Source organism: Neovison vison, chromosome 10, assembly GCF_020171115.1.
Source record: "Neovison vison isolate M4711 chromosome 10, ASM_NN_V1, whole genome shotgun sequence".
NCBI classification, from domain to species: Eukaryota; Metazoa; Chordata; class Mammalia; order Carnivora; family Mustelidae; genus Neogale; species Neogale vison.
In genome coordinates, this window is record NC_058100.1 from 2969427 (window position 1) to 2983816 (window position 14390).

General features: G+C 44.2%; 1 protein-coding gene across 1 annotated transcript in view; it reads right to left on the bottom strand.

Moving 5' to 3' along the window:
- LOC122918326 (Fc receptor-like protein 2) overlaps positions 1-14390 on the bottom strand; it is a 60719-nt gene that overhangs the window by 10252 nt on the left and 36077 nt on the right. The window contains exons 7-9 of the mRNA XM_044266642.1: positions 5476-5754; positions 5077-5355; positions 4606-4725 (exon numbers count right to left, since the gene is read on the bottom strand). Of these exons, the coding sequence (XP_044122577.1) occupies positions 4606-4725; positions 5077-5355; positions 5476-5754 (678 nt within the window). The remainder of the gene's footprint in view (positions 1-4605; positions 4726-5076; positions 5356-5475; positions 5755-14390) is intronic.

Here is a 14390-nt window from a genome sequence, read left to right on the forward strand (position 1 = left end):
CAATAGCCAAACTATGGAAAGAACCTAGATTTCCATCAACAGATGAATGGATAAAGAAGATGTGGTATATATACATGATGGAATACTATGCAGCCATCAAAAGAAATGAAATCTTGCCATTTGCGACGACGTGGATGGAATTAGAGTGTATCATGCTTAGCAAAATAAGTCAATCAGAGAAAGACAACTATCATATGATCTCCCTGATATGAGGAATTGGTGATGCAACATGGGGAGTTAAGGGAGTAGGAGAAGAATAAATGAAAACAAGATGGGATTGGGAGGGAGACAAACCATAAGTGACTCTTAATCTCACAAAACAAACTGAGGGTTGCTGGGGGGAGGGGGGTTGGTAGAGGGGGTAGGGTTTTTGACATTGGGGAGGGTATGTGCTATGGTTATGTGCTATGGTGAGTGCTGTGAAGAGCGTGACTCTGGCGATTCACAGACCTGTACCCCTGGGGATAAAAATATATTATATGTTTATAAAAAATAAAAAAGTTAAAAAGTTAATAAAACAATGAACTAATAAAAAAATCAGTCATAAAATGTTGGTGCCATTTTTCATGCAAAGAAATAGGACAGAGGCTCATTGATTGACCTGAAGACAAAAGAGTAAGGAGACAATGCTTATCAGCATCATTAAGAAGAAAATATGTAAGTTTTTTCATTGCATTGAGATCCAAATATTCTTTTTATTTCTTTGTTTTCTTGCTTGATTTTCAGTATAAGCCCTAGAAAGGGAGAACAAAAGCATTTGGCCTGACAGAAAAGAAAGTGTCATGTTATGCCAAGTGAGAGATAGACAGAAAGAAAAGTTTTAGTAATTCCAAAATTTAAAGTAGTGAAACCTTACAGGCACCCAAGACACTGAATTAAAAAGTCCATTAGTGGGCACCTGGGTGGCTCAGTGGGTTAAGCCTCTGCCTTCGGCTCAGGTCATGATCTCAGGGTCCTGGGATTGAGTCCCGCATCTGGCTCTCTGCTCAGCAGGGAGCCTGCTTCCTCCTCTCTCTATCTCTGCCTGCCTCTCTGCCTACTTGTGATCTCTCTCTGTCAAATAAATAAATAAAAATTAAAAAAAAAAGTCCATCAGTTCAAGAATCCCTGATCCATGAAAAACATTTAGAGAGGAAAAAAACGCAGCCACAGAAGAACAAAGGATGATAGTGTATTTCTTGTCAGAAACAATGCACACAAGAAGATAGTAAAGCAGTATCTTTAAAATTTGTGAAGAAGAAAAAATCTCTGCCTATAATCCTATAACAGCAAAGGCATCTTTCACAATGAATGCAAAACAGAGACTTTTACAGACTATATAAAACCTGAAATAATTCATCATCAGCAGACCCATCTATTAGAAATGTTAAAAGAAATCTTTGGGGCAGAAAGAAGGTAATACCAGATGGAATTTGAAGATACAAAAAGAAATAAAGGAAATCAGAAGTAGTAACTACTTAAGTAAGTATGTAAAATTCTTAAATTATACTTAAGTCTCTTAAATTATACTTAATAACTAACAGGTAAGTGACTGTATACAAAAGTAATAGCACTGTAGCTAGGAGGGAAGAAATGGAGTGCAGAGTGGAATATCCTCTTTTTAAAAATTTCACTTATTTCTTTATTTATTTGCTCATTTAGAGAGAAAGTGAGTGGGAGGAGAGTCAGAGGGAGAGGGAGAAAGAGTCTCATGAAGACTTTGCAGCTCAGTGTGGAGCCCAATGGGAGGCTTGATCCCATGACCCTGAGATCATGGCTTGAGCCAAAATCAAGAGCTGGATGCTTAACCGACCGAGCCACCCAGATGCCCTATAATAGTAATATTCTTTTATTTTTTAAAAGATTTTATTTATTTATTTGATAGAGAGAGAGAGAGATATCACAAGTAGGCAGAGAGGCAGGCAGAGAGAGAGGGGGAAGCAGGCTCCCAGCTGAGCAGAGAGCCCGATGCGGGGCTCAATCCCAGGACCCTGAGACCATGACCTGAGCCGAAGGCAGAGTCTTTAATCCACTGAGCCACCCAGGCACCCCAGTAATATTCTTACACTATATGTGAAGTGACTGAATGGACCTGAAGATAGACTGTGGTAATTTAGTTATCTATACTAGAAATGCTAAAACAACCAGTGAAGTAAACAAAACAAAGAATTATATACCTAATATGCCAATAGAGGGAAAAATGGAATCATAAAAAATACTCAGTTGGTCTAAAAGAAGGTAGAAAAAAAGGAAAAGGCAAACAACAGATGGAACAAATAGAAAATAAATAGCAAAATAATAGACTTTAAATCTAATCTTATCATCACATTAATATAAATGATCTAAATACCTTAGTTAAAAGATAGAGACTGTCATATTGGATAAAAAGCAACAATTAATTATATGCTATGCATTTATAAAAAAATTTTTATAAAAAAATGCCTTAAATAGAAGGGCCTTTATAGGTTACAAGTGAAAAGATAGATAAAGAAATACAATGTTAGGGGCACCTGGGTTGCTCCATCGGTTAAGCATCTGCCTTCAGCTCTGATCACAATCCTGGAGTCCCAGAGTCGAGTCCTCATCAGTCTCCTCACTCAGTGGGGAGTCTGCTTCTCCCTCTGACCCTCCCGCCTCTCATGCTCTCTCTCTCACCCTCTCTCTCTCAAATAAATAAATAAAATATTTTTTAAAAAGAATACCACGTTAACAGTACTTTATTAATATATGAATATCAGAGTAATGACACTAACAGGGATAAAAATATCATTTCACAAGGATAAGCTGATCATTTTGCCAAAAACACAAACAATTACAAATATTTATGCACCTAATAAAAGAGCTTCAAAATATGAAAGGCAAAACTTGATGGAATTGTGGGAAGAGATGGATAAATCCATAGTTAGCATTGGTGATTTCAACACCCCTCTTTCAATAGTTGATAGATCAAGTAGAAAGTCATTACAGATATAATAGACTTTGGCAACACGACCAGTCAAGCTGACCAGCAGACCCATACTCTGAGAAATGTGAAACGTAGTTCAGGCAGAAAGAAAACGATACCATATGGAAATATGGAGACACAAAAAGGAATGACAAATACTAGAAGTGGTAATTAAATGGGTGTTACCTTGACATCAAGTCTGATAAAGATATGATAAGAAAATAAATCTACCAAGCAGTATCCCTCATGAATGTAGTTGTAAACATTCTTAACAAAATTTTACCACATCAAATTCAATAGTCATGACCAAGTGAAGCTGACCTCAAAAATGCAAGTTTTTTTCTTTTTTTTAAAAGATTTTATTTATTTATTTGATAGACAGAGATCACAAGCAGGCAGAGAAGCAGGCAGAGGAGGAAGCAGGCTCTCCAATGAGCAGAGAGCCCGATGTGGGGCTCGATCCCAGGACCCTGGAATCATGACCTGAGCTGAAGGTAGAGGCTTTAACCCACTGAGCCACCCAGGCACCCTGCAAGGTTGTTTTGACATTCAATATTCAAAATCCGTATCAATCAACTAGAAAAGAGAATCATATGATCATCTCAATCAATGTAGAAAAAACATTTGACAAAGATTTTCCTTATAAAAATCCTCAGCAAATTACATATAGTAGGGACGTCCTTGGCCTAATAGAAAGCATCTACCAAAAAATCCAAAGCTAACATTACCATATTAAATGATGAGAGACAAATACTTTCCCCTAATATCAGCAACAAGACCTGCTATGCTGATATGCTATATGTGCTCTCACCACTTCTATTCAACATTGTACAGGAGGTTCTAGCCAGTGCATTAAGGCAAGAAAAAGAAATAAAAGTAACTCAGATGGGAAAGGAAGGAGTGGGACTGTCTTTATTTGCAGATGACAGAATCACCTACGTAAAAAATCTGATGGAATCTATAAAAGAGAGACTGGAACTAATAAATATGTATATAGCAAGGTTGCAAGATATAAGATCAGCATAGAAATAAATTGTATTTCTATATACTTGCAATGATAAAAAACTGAAATTTTAATTTCTTTTTTTTAAATTTCTTTTCAGCGTAACAGACTTCATTGTTTATGTGCCACACCCAGTGCTCCATGCAATATGTGCCCTCCATAATGCCCACCACTTGGCTCTCCCAACCTCCCCCCCTGCCCCTTCAAAACCCTCAGATTGTTTTTCAGAGTCCATTTCATTTCATTCTCAGCATCCATATTAATTTTCCAAATTTCACAATATTTGGCACCCAAATATATTTCAGAATGTATGGTTTGCACCATGGCTATTACCTATCTTTTGTTGTTACAAATGAAAGACTTTTTAATATTATTCCTTTTGTTCTCAGTAAGCCTTGAACTGGGGGTGGAATGGCAAATAATCACCTTTCTAATTTTTAATTAGAAGCAAAACTCTGCTACCTAGTTTAAATCTCAAATTAAACACATGGAATGACAACTTCATTGAGAAATGTATTCTTCCTTTTTGTCACTGTTGCCTACAGAGTGCCAGTGAGTAGAACTGAGGGTTTACTATTTGGAAGAGAACAATCATCTTAAGAGAACGCACTACACAAGTCCAAATTATGATAGCAATGGCAAAAGTCACAACATCAGAGGGTAACACATAGACACCCACCTGATTTCCTTTGGGTCCTGAAGTAACTCACCAAATAAGCAGTAGCAGCAAGGCCAGGCACACTTAGCAGGCACCCAATGACGCCCACAGTGATATGGATTACTTTGCTTGTGGAAAGCCCTAAATGGGAAGACCTGTATTTGAGTTCTGGTGGCAAGTCTTTTTGACCTAGACAACATGTAGGTGGGGAGTAGAGATCTATCAGGACAGTTTTCTTCCAGGTTCTAATTCCTCCATTTGAATTATCTCCACTATAATTGGTAATTTTCAAAATAATGGTCCATGGTTGTTAGCATCTAAGATTGAAATCTATTCCCTTTCTTTCCCCCATGAAATCAACATAATCTCTGGAAGCCCCAAGCCTTTGTGTGCATGTTCAAAAACTCTTTGATGGTAGAATTTGTATAGTCTGTAGGAAAAATATTTTATTGATCTTAACTGTAATCTGAAACTCAGGTACCTCCAACATACCTGTGAAGTTGAGTGTCACCATGTAACTTCTCTGGACCCCCAGGCCATTGTCAGCCCCACAGGAGTAGTTTCCAGAATGTTCTGTGGTCAGAGAGAGATTAAAAGATGCTCCTCTTCCAGAGGGGGCCGACGTGTTCCCCAGGATGACATCTTCATGATAAAACCAGTATAAGATTGGGGGAGAGCCTCTCTGGACCTCACAGCGAAGTTCTAACAAATCTCCCACCACAGCCTGGGGTCCAGCAAGGTTGAGGGTGAGGATAGGGCGAGACACTGGAACTGAAGGAGGAAACATAGTTCATTGGCAGTTTTAATTGGGAATGTATACCAGATAATAAAGGAAACATTCAACGTAATTTAGTAGTAGGAATAGAGACCTGGGATCAAGACAAGCCCTACCTGTGACACTGAGCTTCACCGCCTCACTGCGCTGGGCCCCCAGGCTGTTGTCAGCTTCACAGGCATAGTTTCCAGAATGTTCTGCTGTCAGAGAGAGGTTGAAGGAGGCTCCTCCTCCAGAGGGGGCCGAGTTGGTCCCCAGGATGACATCCTCATGGTAATACCGGTACCGGATCGGGGGAGAGCCCCTCTGGGCCTCACAGCGAAGCTCCACCATGTCCCCTACCACGGCCAGGGCTCTGGGTGTCTTGACAGTGAGGATGGGGTGGGACGCTGGAACTGAGTGAGACAGGAGCTGTCAGAGAGGGTCTCACCTTACCTTCCATCTTTGCTTTGGCATTTAAATCTTCACACCTCTTTTCCTTGCCTTCTTCAGAAGATCCTTCTGGCTGACAAAGAAACTAAACCCTGGCTTGGGAACAAGGTTGAGTGAAAAAGCGAGGAACTTACTTCTTGGTGTGACTCTGATCCATTTACTGAGGATGGGGCCTTGAATATTGTCGGCTGAGCAGTAGTACCTCCCAGCGTCCTGCTCCCTCACTGCGGCTATCCGCAACTCTGCTGACAGGGCACGCACCATCTTCCTGCCCAAACTTCTCTCCGTGCCCTCCCGGTGCCAGGAAAATGCGATAGTCCCTGTACCCTTGGCTACTGAGCAGATAAGGACCATATCTCCTCCTTCAATCAGCTGGCCCCCAGGGGGCTGGATCTCTAGATTCACATCAGACACAGGGATCCCTAGGAGGACAGAGGAGAATATGAGAAGGTCTCAAAGGCAGGTGCTACAGAGCCAAGGAGAAGGCTGGTGTTGCCACGAATAAGCCAATAGCAACAGGTACAGTAGGCAGGGGGCCAAAGTGGGAGATAGGGAATTGTACATTATTATGAAGGGAACATTACCTGTCCCCACACACAACAGTTTCTGTCCTCGGGTAATGTCTATCTTCTTTTAAACCTAACGTTGACCACAGTCAAATTTTACGGACCTTTATCTCTAAGGCACCTCTGTTCCATCAGTGGACCATAAAGAAAGAGAACAGGGAAGGTTCCTTGTATCCCGAAGTGACTTGATTCAGAACCCAAACCCCTCTCCATCCTCCAAGCCTCCTCCAGTCTCAGCACCAGCTCCCCACCTTCTTCTTTATTTCAGTTTGTGTTTATCTTCCTCTTTTCTAATTATTTTGGAACAACTTTTGATTGACACATGGATACCCCAAAGGGCCTCTACAGACAGACTGCATGTGGTCTTTGGTGCTTCTTATGAAGTGTTGACCCACTATAGAATGTACCCTGTATGTCTTTGTGGCCCTCACAGGTTAGACGCCCAGCAAGTGATCAATAATGATTATTACCTAACTTAGATGGAAGAGAATGTTATAGGGAAGTTAGGCCAATGTTGAACCGAAGAGAAAGGAATAGTGGGATGGCTGGTAGCTCCTCTCTGCCATGTTCACTATCTCAGGGAACAAGAGAGGTAATTCTCTGCTCTCTTTTCCCTTCCCTCTGCCCCACAGACACTCACTCTGTACATGTATCAGGGATTGAAGGCTTTCTTTAATGATAATGGGAGTCATTGTCTTTGCCTGGCACCAGTAGGACCCGGAGTCTTCACTCCACATGGTGGGGATCTGGAGCTCCGAGGAGTTGCTCCAACCAGGTTCCAGGACCTTATCTTCTCTGAAGAAACAGAACCGAAGCCAAATGTATGACCTTGGTGGAGGGATCCAGGTCTCACATTTCAGTTTCACTGGGCTCCCCTCGATGGGCTGGGATGGTCTGACTCTCAGCACAGGTTGTGGAAACAGCTCTAGAGAGAAGAACAAAAACAGTTCCCAGGGCAGTGAGATTCTGAGTTCCTGGAGAGGGACACCTGTATTCTCAGCACAATGTCAGAAGGTGGGGACCCATGGAGATGGAACCACCTCTAACCTCCTTCCCATGGATGCTCTCTTGAAGAGGCCTCTCATATAGGCCCTTTTTGATCCCCACATAGTTTCTCTGTCAAGACCTATTACCCACAGGAGCATAGCCATTACCTTGAACTTGGATTGTTAAAGGTTCTGAAGTTTCTTTCTTTTGGCTCCAATGAGATTTCCTAGAAGCAGTGCAATGATATTCGTTATTGTCCCTGGAGACTGAATGTATTGTGACCTCTGACTGAGAATGAAGTCTCATTTCTTCTTTATTTTTGTAGTAAGTCTTTTCATAAGTTTCTTTTTCTTTCTTCCCCAGGCATCTCAGAGTTACATCATCTCCTTCAAAGACAGGATGTGAAGCCTGGAGGATCAGCCAGTCTGCAAAGAGTGAACAAACATACTCCAACTGTTTCTTTCTTCAAACTCTCACTTCTGCCCTTGAGGGAAGAGCTATGGCCCTGCACACATTGGTGAGAGACCTCCACCACCTTTTCCATGTGGCCCCACTACTAATGTTCTCTTGTCCCAGATAGTGAACTAATTTTCAGAATATGTACCTAAGAGATCCTCATATGTATCATTAAAAGAGCAATTTTCTATCATATATTCCTTCGGACCTGAGTCCCTTCTTGCCTGGTGGCTTCTGGGTTACTGACATGTCTCTGGATGGAGGAGATGGACAGTGTGCTGTCCTCACAGCCCTATCTCCTCATTCTCCCAACTAGAATCAATTCATCAAATAGCCTCATGCCTGCTTACAACACTGTCTGTGTTCCCTGCGTTCACCCAACCTTCAGACATGTGCCCAGCTGCTTGATTTCAGAGACTCACCCCTTTCTTTCCTCACCAGATAAAAATTCCACACGCACAGGGTCACTGAAGGAAGATGTTGGGGTCTTGCATGAGTAATATCCAGACTTGTCTATTTGGATTGTTCCAGATCTACTTTGCCAGAAAATCCCATTGTAATGCCAAGATACATATCCCTGGGCCCGAGAATGATCATCCTTGCAGATGAGATTCACTTTTTCTCCCTCGAAGGTTCTGGACCATGGAGGTTCAAGGAGAAGAAAAGCTTTTGGAAGTGTTCCTAAACAGGAAAGAGAAAGGTGCAGGCAGATGAAGGTGGATGGGAGGAGGCTGAACCCAGGGGAGGTCCCAAACTGCTGGTGGGCCAATTCCCATCGGGAAAGAAGCAGATACAACTGGGGGACATGCCTGGGGCAGAACCTGCTCTTCCTCACCCTTTGCATAGGCCAGAAGTGGGCAGGTGGGTGCCATAAGGGAGAGGTCTCAGGTCCCTGAGGTGGGTTCCGAAAAGCTTGGGAGATGGGATGTGTAGCTGGGCATGCACTATGAGGGCCTCTGAAGGTGGCTGATTCTGAAATGTTCTTGTCCTGTGCATTCCTGTCAAGGTACAGGTGGGCCTGGGATGTAGTCTCTAGACTCTGAAGAATCACTTCCTACTTGGTTGCTCATAGGTAATGGACAACATATTTTTTCCTGCTTTCATTACTTTTAAACTTTGTTTGACTTGAGATTCTATGGGGAAGGCAACTTTTGTCTACACTCTAAGTCAGATACAATAAAAGATGAAGGGACATAAAGAATTTGAATGGAGAGGCATGGGCTGCTTGATAAATCCCCTTTGTACACAAAATTGCAAATGACAAATGGGACCCGAAATGGAAGCAGGACAGCAGCATGAGCTCCCTTCGGAGTGTATGAAGATTCGGGTGCAGCACTTCCTCTGTGAATAGGAGCTGCTTTTCTGTCCTTTGATGGTGGCTCTAGCTTGAACATACGGGTGTGGGGGATGGTCCTCAGGGGGAAAAAAGGAGACAGATGGAAGGTTCTGGACATTAGCGTCCTGCCTCTGCAAATGCTTCCTTGCCCTGCACTGTGGGGAAAGGACTGAAGGCTGCAGAGATCACAGGAGGCTCTGCTCACTGGCCGTGGTGACAGGTGTGACCCCAGAGTGGCAGCACCACCCATCCCGGCACAACCTCAGGCCCCATTTACAGGGACAGGCATGCTGGCTGGAAGAACCAATGCCCAGAGAGCAGGACGGAGAGGGAAAGGAAGACTGACCTGATTGCTCTCGTCCGGGAGCTGTGAGAGAGCCAAAGGTTAAAGGTTAGCATGGGATGACACTGTTTCAACCCTTGGTTAGACTCTGAGAAACTCCCAGCAACCCAGCCACAGTCCCTTCTTGGGCTTTCCCTCCCATTTCTTTCTGCACATTCCATACCTCCCATGGCCCCCAAACAAAAATGCAGCCTCTGATTTCTGTGATGAGCATGAGTGGCTCGTATCCATACCCCTGGCCTCCTTGCTCTGCCCGCAGTAGCTCGTGCTCCCTCTCGCTCTCTTCCCTGGCCTGAACTGGGCAGAGCAGAGGCAGAGAAGGGCTTGGAGAAATGCTTTATCTCCCCCTTCCTCCTCACTTCTTGGGCACTGTTCCCCCTACTTTTCCTTTCTTTTATTTATTTATTTTTTAAAGATTTTATTTATTTGAGAGTGAGAACAAGAGAGAGCACAAGCAGGGGGAAAGACAGAGGGGGAGAGGAGCAGATTCCCTGCTGAGCAGGAAGCCAGATGCGGGCTTGACCCCAGGACTTCCGGATCAAGACCTGAGCCAAAGGCAGAAGCTTAATGACTGAGCCACCTGGGCATCCCTCCCCCTACTTTTTCACTCTCTGGTTAAATATTGGCTTAAAATGTCAGGAAGGAGCCATGTTGTCCCGCAGACCTTCCTCCCCTCACCTGTGTGGGCAGTAACTGTTTCTCTGGGCATTTAGAGGTGTGGTTTCGCAGAGAGAAAAATCCAAGCTTCCTATGAGGTGAGAAAGGATACGGGCAGGAAGCCAAGGTGCCACAAAGGATGGCCAGGTCTCTGGAGTCTTTTGGTTTTCCTGGAAACCCAGCTCTGCTCATTTTCCACCTCTTGCTATGTGTCTGAAGCCCAAGGGGGAGCAGAGATAGAAGCCCCCTGGCTTTCCCTCCACCTGCTGACATTAAGAACTTGGGCCCCTGTCCCAGTCTGACCCCTACTCACCCAGGATCAGCAGCAGCAGCCACAGAAGCACAGGGACCTGGTCCGGCCGATGGCAGGGAAAGCCCATCTTACCAGAAGCCAGGCTTCTCTCCCGTCTGTGAAGGATGGCCAGAGAGTAGTACTCAGATAAGGCCCACAGAATTAGAAAAAGGAAGTAAAATAATCAGGTCTTGCTAGTGTTCTCAAAATGTGAATGTGGCTACTTTCCTACGTGGCCCTTGTCTTTCGGGCTGGTAGCTGTGCCATTTCCGATGTTGGTGGCCACCTTCTGGTGGTCCACGTCTGCCAGGACAAATATCTCCAAGGCTGTGCCTGGGTCCTCAGAAAATGCCAAGCTGTGCATTTGCTAGTATGCAAATAACTTTTTCTTCATTTCTCAAATGGAAACCGCTTCCTTACCTCAAATTCATACAAACTTCGGTGTCACATGAGGTCCTAGTACAGACACACTTGGTCAGTCTGGTGTCAAAGTGTGTTTTATGATGGGAGCCCCACAAAGTCAAAGGGTTAGAGCAGATGTAAAACCTTTTGAGCTTTATATAGGCTGGTCTGAAGTTGCTGAAGAGGAAGGTAAGAGAAGTTCACAGACTGACTCAGCTGGTAGAGCGTGCGACTCAATCTCAGGGACATGAGTTGCAGCTCCACGTTTGGTGCTGAGGCTACTTAAAAAACAAAAACATATCCCTCTGCAGTTTAGCAGAATAAGCTTCCCTAAGTGCCTCTGAGACCTGCACAGATTGGGGGTAAGTGAACAAGCAGACAAATGTGAACCTATGTTGTGAGGGTCTCAGCCTGTCAACAGCCACATTGTGCCTGAACCAGCCCCCGTGGTTCTCACCATTTCCCCCTGCAAAAACCATCAGGAAACACGGCAGTGGTGGGGCGAGGGAGATTGTTACTCACATATCTTGGGAAGTACATGACACACCTGGGACCACACAGCGAGGCCACAAGACTGGGGTTCTTCTGCTTTTATTGGGATCAAGGTGGAAGGCACTTAGGGTTTCATGGGCTTACTCTTTATTGAAGAATTTAACATAAGAGCGGAAATTTAAGTTTGTGATGAAAAAACAAAAACAAGAGATCCAAATGGTCAGTTAGTGAGATCAGCCAAGATCTCTGAAACAAAGGAGGGTAGGGTGGAGGGAGCTGGCTGGGTCCCAGAGGTGAGGAGCTGCCACCATGCAGTGGGTGCTCCGGGCACCACAAGCTTCAGGCAGGCCCTTGCCTTTCCTATAAAAGGAAACCCCTATCCGCTCACACAGAAACCCTGTGTCCAATGTGGACCGTCCCCAGAAGGGCCCTCTGCAGCCTCACGGTCCAAGTGTCTTTCCTAATTATTTCCTGTTTCAGCCCCACAAACACTTCTCATAGTTTGTCAATTTCCCTCCCCAGTTCCGGAGGGTTCTTGGCCATTATCTCCTTATCTTTTTAGTCCTCCCTTCCTTCTTCTGAAATCCTTAGAATGTGGATATTAATCTGCCTCATGGGCTTTTCTCCTTTTTGCTCCCCTAACTGAAGTATTTCTGGTGACCTGTTTTCAGCTCTCTGGTCCTTTCTTCTGTTGGGTCTCTAATGAGGAAAACAAAGGCAAGAGAAATCTAGCTTAAATTAAATCTCCCTACAGCTTGCATCCCACTGATAGATCCCTGAGACATGTAGAGAGTGACCTTCCTCGAGGAACTCATGGTGGCTTTAATGTTGTTTTGCTAGAGAATAAGAGTAATCTTATCTTAATGGCAGCTAGACCCTCAACATCTCAAAAGACTTGCTTCAAAATTCCTTTGAAACTTACTTTATCTCTACCCCACCTCTCTCCACAAACCTAAAAGTACAGAATGTCACCCATCACAATGCCAGTGCAGCTCTTTCTGCCCACAGGTCCTGTCCCTGTGTTATAATAAAATCATTTTTTGCACCAGAAATATTTCAAGAATTCTTCCTTGGTCATTCACTCAGAAGCCCAAAACTTCAAATCATATCATTTACATCATTCGGTGTCCAATCTGGGGCTTTGAATCCACTCATCTGGACTCTGATCCTTAATGCAAATTTGGTGAGTATTTCCTCTCCTGTCCCTTTACTTTCACTCCAGGAGCTTTTCAAGGAGTAGGGTCTTATTGAATACTTTCCTGTCTATTGCTCAGGCTCTAATCCTCTAGCCTGTGGCCACTCTAGGAAGAAGAGAAATCCTGTCTTTTGGCTAGAAGTTAGTACCCTGGCCAGAATGATAATAAGACCCAGAAACTTGAGGACCTCTCTTTATTTCTGTCCTTATACAAATTTGTCTGGTTTGGGCATAGGAAAGCTACCTAAGTGACTAGCAAATCTGCTGATCGTAAGACTCCCATATGAGGTTTCCTCTTCTTTGGTCTAATGTGATCCCCTCCATACTCCTGGCCTAGCCCCTTCTAGCCAAGGAACCTCCACTAAGAACAGCTCCAAACCAGTTAGAATTAAAACCCAACCAAGGATGTTTCCTAGAGAAACTGGCTGTAAAGTTTACATGTATTGGGATGTCACTTACATCATGATGGATTTTTATCTTTACTGTTTTTCATTAGTGTCCTCTACTGACAAAACTGGGTAATGTTCCTAGTAAAGCTTTTCTGATGTTTTCCATGGTTTAGAAATGGTAGTTTCTCATGGCACAGCATCGCATTTCAGTTCCTTCTCTAGTATCCGTTTGTAGTCTAGAATGCAATGGGGAATGAGGGGCTCTTGGCAGCTTTTCTGTGGGGCCCTTATGGGATCACGTTATGGTGATCAATACCAATTCCTTTGGAGGGTTCCTCCAGTTGCTTTTGATACCTGGAACCTCTGACATCCTGGTGTGACACCATCCAGGAGTTGGTTGGCGGGATTTTTTGGTAATAGACTTTTTCTACTTTTCTAGGAATGTGGGATATTCTTCTTCAGTCCCCAAGACTCCCCTTTGGAATAATTTTAACCCACTGGGATCAATTCAGATGGAAAGATCTAAAAAAGACAAAAGCTGGAGAGTTAAGATGGTGGAGGAGTAGGGGTACCTTAAGCTTGTCTCTCCCCAACATAGCTAGATAGTCAACAAATCATTCTGAACATCAGAGAAGTCAATCAGAGTTCTGAGAGAACAAACACTGCAAGTCTACAAGTAGAAAACTGACCTCTTTCTGGAAGGTAGGAGGTGTGGAGAGTTGACTTGGGGGGTGGGGGGATACAGCTGAGCTATAGCAGCACGGAGTCATCCTGCTTTTGGAAGCTACTGCAAAGTGTTATAAGAAGCAGAGTGCACAATCTGAACTTGTAGACATCCGCTACTATGAAGGGCATGCCAGACTGACAGGTGCTCCGGGGGTGAAGTGGGCAGAGTGTCAGGAGTGACAGTACAGTTGGGTGAAGATCTCCGGGGTTCCAAGAAGAATACGTGGTGTCAACATGCATGCTGTTCCCAGGCATAGGTGTGGGGAAGCTGGCTCAGAGCAGCAAGTCTTGGTGTTGGATTTCTGATCCACCTTGCCGTAAACTGCAAACAACTGTGTTTGTACAACTGCTTTCCTCGGATGGCCAGCAAACAACAAAAGCACAGTAAGACCCTCCCCCAGAGGAACAATGTGGGTCTGCACCACAGGTATTCCTAAAATTTGGAGTTCTGAAACTCGATTGCATGCCTGAGATAAAGCAGCTCAGACACAGGCAGGGCAAAAGCAGGATTCACACGGAAACCAGGGACACAAGAAGGGTGATTGATGGCACTTCTGTAAGGGTTCACTGAAGACTGGGGGATGCAAACTTACAACTCCTGGACTAGAAAGCTGAGCACGTCCCACCCATCAGCCCTGAAAAACATCAGGGGGCAAGGCAGGGCCACCTAGTGGAGTCCAGGGCCACTTACACTGAGTACCACCGCTTTGTGGTACACCTGTGCTCTGGAAATATATCTCCACTGAAAGAGGTCAGTG